Source organism: Ammospiza caudacuta, chromosome 5 (assembly GCF_027887145.1).
Source record: "Ammospiza caudacuta isolate bAmmCau1 chromosome 5, bAmmCau1.pri, whole genome shotgun sequence".
Taxonomy (NCBI): Eukaryota; Metazoa; Chordata; class Aves; order Passeriformes; family Passerellidae; genus Ammospiza; species Ammospiza caudacuta.
Genome location: NC_080597.1, coordinates 52,701,515 through 52,711,514, shown reverse-complemented (window position 1 = coordinate 52,711,514; position 10,000 = coordinate 52,701,515). Strand labels below are relative to the sequence as shown.

General features: G+C 36.8%; 1 protein-coding gene across 1 annotated transcript in view; it reads right to left on the bottom strand.

The window, feature by feature from the left end:
• FOXP2 (forkhead box P2) overlaps positions 1-10,000 on the bottom strand; it is a 283,948-nt gene that overhangs the window by 33,266 nt on the left and 240,682 nt on the right. Inside the window, exons 11-13 of the mRNA XM_058805027.1 lie at positions 7,092-7,179; positions 4,584-4,667; positions 58-259 (exon numbers count right to left, since the gene is read on the bottom strand). Coding sequence (XP_058661010.1) covers positions 58-259; positions 4,584-4,667; positions 7,092-7,179 — 374 coding nt within the window. The remainder of the gene's footprint in view (positions 1-57; positions 260-4,583; positions 4,668-7,091; positions 7,180-10,000) is intronic.

Below are 10,000 nucleotides of genomic sequence, written 5' to 3'. Positions count from 1 at the left end.
TACAGCAAAAATTTTGGAAAAAAATCAAACTGGAAGTATTGATCTAAAGTGTCCTACCTGATGACATGGGAATGTTGTATTTGTCTGAATGTCTTCTTCGAATGGCTCCCACATTGGGTACACTGGCTGGGGTGATTACAGAAGGTCCCTGGGTAATTGGGGTGACTGGGGCCGTTGGTGTTGTGGGAGTTTGAGGTAAGCTCTGTGGGGATGTCTCCAACATGTTCTTAGACATGGTGACACTAGACACCAAATTGAGCTGCAGAAACCCAAAAGGAAAGTAAAGAAAAAGCAGAAGGGAAAAAAAAATACTTAAAAAGGTTTGACAAATGAGAGTGGATTCACTTCTACAGCTGTGTTGCCACTAATAAGCTGCGAAAGGAAGCAGCCAATCTCAACTAATTACAGGATGAAATTGTATCATAAGAACTCTAATTAGAGGATGCTGTTAGAGGTTATCTAATAATCTGCTGCAATGTTACTTAGGACTAACTCCTCCTAGTACTACCAGACTTCACAGAAAGTAGGTTTGTCTGCAATAGAAACTAGCTGGTGATTATTTAGGTCTGTTGTAAAACAGTTCTAGCTCCTGGTGAAACAACAATAACAACAAAAGATGCAACTAAAGATGTCAGTATTCATACAAACAAGACTTAAAATAAGTTGCTATTCTGATGCTGCCAGAGTTTTGTATTCTTTTTTCCCCGAGTCCCAAATCTCAGCTGAGAGGCTCCAGCCAGCTGGAAAATTTTACACTGACCTTTAGTCTCCTTGCTAATTTGGTGGAATGGTAATGACATTACTACATATTCAAACAAAATTGTCTTAATTGCAAATTAGCCGGAGGAGGCTGAAAATTTTCAAATTAAATCTGATTGGAGATGGAGAGAGGGAAATGGAATTTCCTCACTAACAATCATTTGTGGCATGTGTTAACAAATATAATGAAATGTCAAGTTTGCCAATTCCTCTGGAAGTATCATTTTCAATTTATGATTACAGTGTCACTTATTGCTGATGTACCCTGGAAAGTGGGTGTCAGGGTAGAAAAAAGGAAAAAAAGGTGAGAATGTATGCAAGCTGTTTAACAGTGTGCCCTTCATTACTCCCCTCAGTAAGGCCCTGTTCCTCATTATCAAAAACTCATATTACCTCTGTCATATTTACCATACATCTTTTGTCATAAATAACATCCAATTAGCAGAATTTATACTCAGGGCAGCACATAAAAAGATTGCTTCCATATACTTAAATGATACTCATAAGGGGTAACCTGTAGTCATTTTCACTTTACACAGTAATTTATAGAGATAAGCAGAAAAATAGTATTAATTGTTCTTCATCTGTATGGTGCAACTGCAAGTGGGTAAACATCGAAAATTTGGGGTTTGTGTATAATTCAGTAACACCTGCCTTTTCAAATCCCAAATACACTTCTTAAGATAAACCTCTTTTTAATGGGGAGAAAATGATGTGTACAGCATTGATTGATCTTTCTTTGTGGATTTGTTTTACACATTTAGTCAGTAGAGAGATTTGTTAGGGAAACAAAAATTAACATATGCCAGCTAATTGTTCTTCTTTCTTGGGCAGCAGCCAGAAGAAGCACATTAGCAGTCTAATAATAACGACTGGCACCCTGAAGGCATCCCCAAGTGCATCTGTTCCCAATAAACCACAGACTGTTCTTCTGTTCGTACTCTAAGCCAGCAGACTGGAATGGGAATTCTTTGTTACGTACATAAAAAAAGCTCAGATAATGCTACCAAATGCTTTACTTAATACATTCACAAAGCTAAGAGTTTAAGCTTGTCTGTGGCAAAAAGAAGTATTTTTGAAGAGTCTGAGAGATGAAGGAAGATTTAAGTGACATATACCTTTCTTAACTCTGAATTGTTAACTTTTTTTTTTTAATATCAAAGCTTTTAAATGTGCATTTGATTTTTATAGCAATTCTCTTTCATAAACAATCATCCAAATTAGAAAAGAAAATATTTATTTTCTAAGCATTTAATTGAAAGATATTTTAACCTATATATTTGCCAACCAGAAAACACAAAATGAAAAGCCATAAAACAGTAAAACTTCTGGCCCAGCAATAGCGTGTAGCTACAATACACTTTATGGACACATTAAAAATTACAAAAGCTGCAGAAATATGTAATCTGTGTGGATGCAAACTACTATGTTTACAATGTTACGGTAACTTATTCTACTAGCTGGCAATAATAAGCATAACATGTTTGTAGGCATGCAATCATGAACTGATAAAATAGAATTTATTATTAACTAAAGAAAAGCATGTAAAACCTAGGATGAGCACTTAGCCACCTCAGCTCATCTGAATATATTCAAGGTTGGGTGAAACTCATTATTCAGGACTCGCAGCCTTGATAACTTTGATTTTCATCCATCCATAGCATGGCCAAAAGGTACCATTTAATGAAGTACCATTCAGAGAGTAAATGGGGTCATATAATAGACAGTGCGGTTGCACCTTGTGTTCATGTACTGATAGCTGTTAAGGGTGCAGTGATGAACCAACAGAGCTCATTTCTCCTTGGTAATAAATTCATGCTATTAATATTTATCAAATGTGTGGGCCGTCTCAACTGAGCCACTGCACATGAGACCATAAATCTCTACTATCATATCAATTTTGAAGCTTCTTTTGTACAGTGTATAAATTTTAGGGGGGGGGGGGGTAATATTGACCACTCTTCTTTCAAACCAATTTGAGGCCAGCAGTGTAGCTCACTACTTCAGATATCTCTAGTTCCAAAGGGAACTTTAAACTGTGGTTTCATTTTAAATCGCTCATCTAAGATTCTGTATTAATTGCCCACCATCAAACGCAATTAGCAATTCTTTCATGTGTGGTTTATGTAATGTAATACTTCAATTACATTATTCATTCAGGTTCTGTTTTGGATTATAGGCTGAAAATTCTTTATTAGTGTAGATGTAACCATGCTGCTGGAGTTTTAAAAAATTTACTGATTGAATAATTAATTGGAAAAGAACAAGCTGCAGATTCCTGATGGATTTATGAGACAATTATTCTGTCTTGTGATTATCTACATTATACTATAGGAAGGGATGAGAAAAATAATCTTATTGAAATAAGACAGTCACTAAAAACTCTAAAGAAACAATATTCTCAAAATTTTGATAGACTACAGATCATCTGGGGTTAAAATAATTAAATAGTAGAAATGTGTTCTAAAAACCTTTACCACACAGTTCAGCAGGATTTGGTACCTAACCTGAATTGCTCAAGAAGCCTGCATGACAGAAAAACTCCACAGTGCACGGAAATGGAAAAAGCATTCAGATTACTTTATTCTTATATTTGCCACATATACTAGAATTTAAGTTTTCAAATGTTTTTCCTTAGTAGATGATCTAAAAAAAAATTGATTTTAGTTAGGCTAATGAAAGCAAAAATAATGCGTCTAAATTTGCTCTTACAAAGGCAGGGGTTAAGGAAATGCTAACACTTTTTTCCTTCATCATCAGGTTATAAAGTGTGCCCTCAAACAAAGATTTTCTTTGAAGTACGGGGAGCTGAAAACACAAGAGACAGTGCATGCTGTCCTTCTACGTAAACATTAGCTGGCCATGATATGCAAGTGTACTCTTTAAAACAGATTGTTTTCCTTCTGCCTACATTTCCTGGCTTTCATAGCCACAGATTTTCATCTATAGCTCAGCATTTCATCTGCAAGTACTGGGATAGCCTTTTAATATTATATGTACAAAAGTTACCATCATGGATAACATAAATGAATAGTTCACCTTTCACACAGCGTCTAGTGTAAGTGCAGTGTATCTAAGCACAGTCAATACAAGCACTACAATGCCTGACACCCTGACAGCACAGCACTGCACCTGCATCAGAGAATACTTTTGCTTACACGAAGCCATGCAGAGTTTAATGGAGTTTGGATCTGGATGCAGATCCAGCTGCACAACTGTTTTGTTCCCAATGCAGCACCGTGGAGTGGCTGGGAGCAACAGTGACTTTTCAGTACCTGTACCAATCCCAGCAACATCACAGTGGATGCATAACAGTCTTGCCAAAAACAAACACAACACCCTCCATGTTTGAAACTCTTTCAATTCACTGCATAAAATAACATTTTTGTTCATTTAAGAATAAAAAATTGTTTATTTGTGTCTCTTGTAAGTAATTTGCAAAATTTCCTAAGTACCTAGATTCATGTTACATTTACTTCTTACTGTCAATGAACTTAAAATCTTTCAAAGTGGATTTCCTTTTAATATCTCTAAACCTATCACAAAAAGATATTCTCTCTAGTTTCAGTCTCAAGGCAATGATTTGGACACTTATAGGTGTACTTTGTTTAGTGTCACCTATGGTGTAGATTGGATAGATTTTGCAAAAGATAGCATTACTTTTAAAGAAACATACAATTTGACAAGATATTGCATTTTACCTTCATTTTATTGCCATATTTTTCATCACACTCATTGTTTTCCAACTGTCACTAAATTGTTCATTTTCTTAGCCCGCTACATTCATAGACCTATTTACTGTTTATAAAGCAATATGCACTTACAGGTTTTGGAGATGGCTTGGGCTCCGAGGGTCGCATGTGCAAGTGGGTCATCATTGCTTGAAGACGCTCGCGTTCTTTAGAAAGCTGTTAAGAAAGAGTGGGATCAGAAGCATTTTAGAAATGACTGATACAGCTATTTCACTGCAGTGATATATCTTATCATTGAGCTTGTCTTGGTGTAATGATTCCTGCATATAAAAGTCTGTGTCAGTAGAAACTTATCTAAGAGGACATGCAACTTTGGGCATAGAAAGAAAGAAAGAAAGGAAGGAAAAAAAAAACCAACAAAAACTTTTATAGCCTTTCATATGTTAAAAGGTCAGAGAAAACAAATAGCACTTCATCTTTTTGTCAATAAGAGAATTGAGGTCACAGTTGCCTCGACAGTAACAAGTTACTAAGACCATAAATTAGAAGGCCCATAGTGTCTCTTTAAAGTCCTGTGGACACTGTTAGCAATGGACTAGTGCCAACAACTGTGAAGGGGTGAAGGGTCCTCAAAGCACAGTGCCTGCCAGGATTGACTACACACTTCATCCTTTCCCACTGAGGTCCAGTTAGTGCCCCCTGCAATCTGCCATCATCAATCTAATTCAATAGAGTGACAGAGCCCAGGCAGTGTGAAACACTGAACTCTGCCATCGAGTCGGCAGCGACACTGCACTGGGTCTCATTACAACTGATGGACCCTACTTCGCTAGCAGTCAGACAAAGCAAAAAATGGCATAATTGGTCACACTGCAAGCTAAATCTTCACTTCAACTGTTAGATTACAGCCTAGCCTTTGTAAATGGTAAACAATTCCTATGAAGCCCTTATGCTGCCTTCAGAAAACATTATGTTACTTAAATCTACTTTTTCCTAACTGATACCATTTTCTGACCATATATTATGTAAATAATTATCGTTTCAGATTCAAACAAGGTACCAAATTAAAATTAAAAAATTAAACAGGAGGAAGTGCTTGAAATCTGCAACTTGTTGATAAAAATAGCAGGATATAAAAGAGGAAAATGTATTTTACAACAGAAAATATTTTAATTTTTTTCACAAACTAGTTTACAAGAAGAAATGTTCAAAATTTTACTCTAGTGATTTGGCTCTGGCTACCTAAAACATTATTTCAACATTATTTTCAATAAGAATTAAATTTGGTGTTTAATACTATCATTTTCCAGAGAGTTCTTGCTCTTACACCTGTAGACTGAGACTGGACAAAGGATTGGAGAACTTGCAAGTAGTTTTAAAAGAGGGAACTATCTTTAGTACTGCAGATATTTAATATGATCTAGTGTGTATTCTATTAAAGAACATTTGAGGCCAGGGGTGTGAAAAAGGTTTCTTCTTCAAAATATGTGTAGCTTCATTCTATATGTGTGATGTTTTAGTGACACAGTATTTGCCATGACATGAATTCCTAACAAGCATACAAATGAAGTTAACACTATCGTGTAAATAACATGAAAGAAATAGCAGCTTTACCCGGGTTTAAAAATCATTCATTTTAAAGGAAATGACAACAAATTACATTATTGTATGCTCCTCTCATTGTTTTGGATTGCCAGCATTAAAGTAAAAAAGATCCAAAAAAGCCTCCACTGAAAGAAGTATTCTTACGTGAAAGAGAACTTGTGAGACAATATTCCGAAAAGGTGAGAAAGGCGAGAGTTGTTATCCTTCTTTCTCTACATATGGCAAGAAACAGGGACATTAATCTTGGTCCCTTGCTGCATCCCTTGAGCTCCTCTGAGCAGTCCCAAGAGGGCCTGGGACTGCTGAGACAGGCCCACCCATGACTGCAGTGTGGGCAGCAGGAGACAGCGTGGGCCAACTGTGCTGCACGGTCACCCCTGAGGCTCGTGCCCAACCTCAGCAGCCTGTAGGTGTTGTCACAATCCTGCAGACCCCAGGGGTGCCCACCACTCCCTGCATAAGCAGAAGGGAGCATTCACATACACGCAGTGACCTCTAATGGTTAGAGCATGCACAGGGCACTGCAGGCCTGTGGTCTGAGGCACGGCACTCCCCAGGGGCCTTCCTCAGTGGGTCTGACATTACACCTTCTTGCTTGCAAAAAAATGCGCCCTATCAGACTGGGAGTCATTTTGGGTGGAGATATGCTCTGCTACTCTTTTATCCCACAGAACAGCACAGACAAGCACTGGGTCAGAAGGGGAAGAAGGAAGAGGGCTCTGACCCAGCATTTTAAACAGTGAAGATGGCTTGGATCCAGTCTTTGCTCCAGGGACTGCATTTTTCATTCATGATGAATAGCATTAGAGTCTTAATTCAAGCAAAATACTGTAGACAATCTTGATGTTAGATAATTACTGCATAATTTATAATGTGAAAAATCTTTAAGTAAAAAACCCTCACTTATTCATGAATATCAACAAATTTAATGTACGAAACATATGTCTTTAAGCTAGAGTCACTAAGGCAAGTGTTTTCAATTTAGTTTAGGTAAACAGTAAATAACTAATAGGATAATGTATCCATATAACAAACCTGTATTTCTAACTGCTGAACCACTTGCATTTGCACCCGACACTGAGCAGTGCTTCTGTCATCCAATGCATGTTCATTGTTAAGGTGCCTAGACAAGGAAGTAAGACAGTGTTAATATGAGGAAAATAACTTTGAGTACATTTTTCTCTCCTGCACATATGGCTTCCATTAGTTCCAAGGGGAGCTGTGCAGAAAGACCTAGCCAGAGCATGCCATACAGACAACAATACACAAGAACTAAAAATATTATTTCATTTAGTTCTACAAATTTTCCCAGTGAGGACTTTCAAATACCCAGTTTATATCTCACAGGTCACATATCCCATCTAAGGGCCAATGTAACCAGTTATGAATATTTGTTACAACAACTGAACTGATTTCCATTCCCTGTTGCTGATGCAGCTGAAGACAATCACCTTACAAATGAGTCTCCAAAAGACAGAATTGCTTTTAGGCTGCTTGAACCACTGAGAATTAATGTAGACTTTGTTAAGATTTCTCTATCTGCTCTTTAATCATTAAGCAACAAGAGAACATCCACTACCCGTCCCCAAAAACAGACCTGCAGGGGAACAGTCAAATTTCAATATGGTTTCTAGAAGTAGACTCTGAGGATGATGGAAGTGACTGTCCCCTCACAGTATGAAGAAAAGTCTATGAAGAGGCAGGAGAAGGACCAGCTATACACCTTATTAACAGCAAACTTCCTGGGAAAGGTTCAGGCTACACATGTGAGCTTAGCAAAACAAAAACACACTCTGCATCAGGGAAAGAGGACCTCAGTGAGCAGCTGCCTTAAACTGAAGTTTAGCCCAGACCCAAGTGGTTGTCCCCCAGACATTTCAATTGAGCAAAAATTTGCAAAGATCAATGTTTTTTGTTTTTTTTTTTAAGGACAATGTGTCTGTTTTCTTCTTTCTTTCTTTCAGGATCAAGAAGTCCCCTCTGGAGCTTTAATAGTGGGCTTTCTGCTCACTATGGAGCAGAAAACATAATGATCAGGTTAAAGAAGAAAAGGGAGCAAAGGAGTTCTGCCTTTGAATGTGGATTTACTGGCTATTTCCACTCTAGGCATGAGGGATAAGCTTTGCAAGGACTGGAGTCAAAGATGGTCTCACAGTTGATGGTCTCACAGTTATAAGAACTAAGTTAATCTATACCATGGAGGAAATTTATTTTCTCCTTTTTCTTTTTTTTTCTAGCAGAATTAATCAGAGAACTGTGCAGTCATTTGATTGTTAATCTATGGGGAAAATGTATTTGTCAGAAATAGTGGAAAAACAGACGGACTATACCACTTCTATTAACATCTGTGTCTTTTAAATCACGACTTCATATGTTTAGGACCCTATGATAGCTTTCAGGTGAGCAAAATGTTCTGCTATTCTTGAAACAGGCATGGCTGAGGAAGAGACATAAGTAATTGTGAAAGGTTTTGTTTATTCTTTTAATATAAAATTCTTTAAGAATATACTTGTAACATGCTAGGTAGTTTATGCTAAGTTCAAGCATCACCAAGGACACATTTCCTTTATGTGAGTCATAAAACCTATAATTTATTTCTTTTCAAAGGAACTGACTTCATCCTCCCATTGATGCAAAAATGCACAATCAGTTTAAAAAGCAGCTAATTGCTCAGAACATACCATTCACTTGTTTTCTGAAATTTTGATTCAGAAGAATTTTACTCCTTCAATTACACAGGCATGATAGTGCATGGCCTGTTAATGTAATGGTTTAATATTTTCAGTTAATTGGGTACAAAATTGCCAGAAAAAGGTCTGAAGACAGATTTTACCTCAGCATCATTACCCCTATCACCAGTGCACACCAGCACATATGCTCAACTGTGCATGCTCACAGGTGCATGTGGATAACACAAGAGTAAGCAAGAGTACAGGTATAAAATATCTCCCAGACCAAGTCTGAGGCTACTGCAAACTCATGATTATTTATTAGTTATTACAACACCATATGTTTGCATAACACATTACAAAATAGATACAGACATAGTCCTTGCCCTGAGGAACTTTAAATGTAACAGCAGTATGCAGTGTGGGAGAAGAAAGTCCAGTGTAATGTAATTTCAATATGATTACACGGTAACTTGGGAATATGTTGCAAGTTTCTTGAGAGTTAACGCAGTAATCTTAAGAAACTTGTGAGATACGTACATTTTTTTACACCCTACTTTTACTGTGCATTTTGCTGTGCATTTTGGAGAAAGGCTACTTATGGAAACAATAAGAGTATAAAACTTGTTTTAAGAATTTTTTTTTCTGATCTTTTTCGCCTGTGAAGTAGGCTTGCTTTATTTATCATGCAAGTACAGGCAATATAGTGAAAGAAAAACTAGGTCTAATACATTTTTAAAAACCTCTAAAATAACTTTTCTCTGTATTAAGTTGCTGCACTGTCAGGGTCCAGTATGTGTCAATCTGTCAGGACAGAAATACATTCTTTCTTCCAGAAGGCTGGAAATAATTTCTTCCAAGGCTAGAAAGGGTTTGTTATTGTTTCTTTTTTTATTTGGTTTGTTTTTGTTTGCTTGCTTTTAATTTGGTTTGGGTTGATCTATTGCTTGATTGCTTGTTTGCTTAGTTGGCTGGGTGGATTTTTTTGTTTGGTTGGGTTTTTTTGGAAGGGTTGTTTATTTTGTTGTTGTTGTTTGTTTCTCATCATGACTTTTAAGTTATGTATAAATTTTGATATTCAATTTTTATACTTTATCAGAATATTCCTAGTCTTTTATCTTGTCTCTATCTTTTACAAATCCCATGGATATATAATTGAGAAAAAAAGATTTATTTTTAAGGGGAGAATATATATTGGAGGACTGGAAAGTGATCCTGAAGAGCAGAGTTATTGCTTTGAAAATGTAAAGTAGATGGTGCAACACACAGGCAGCT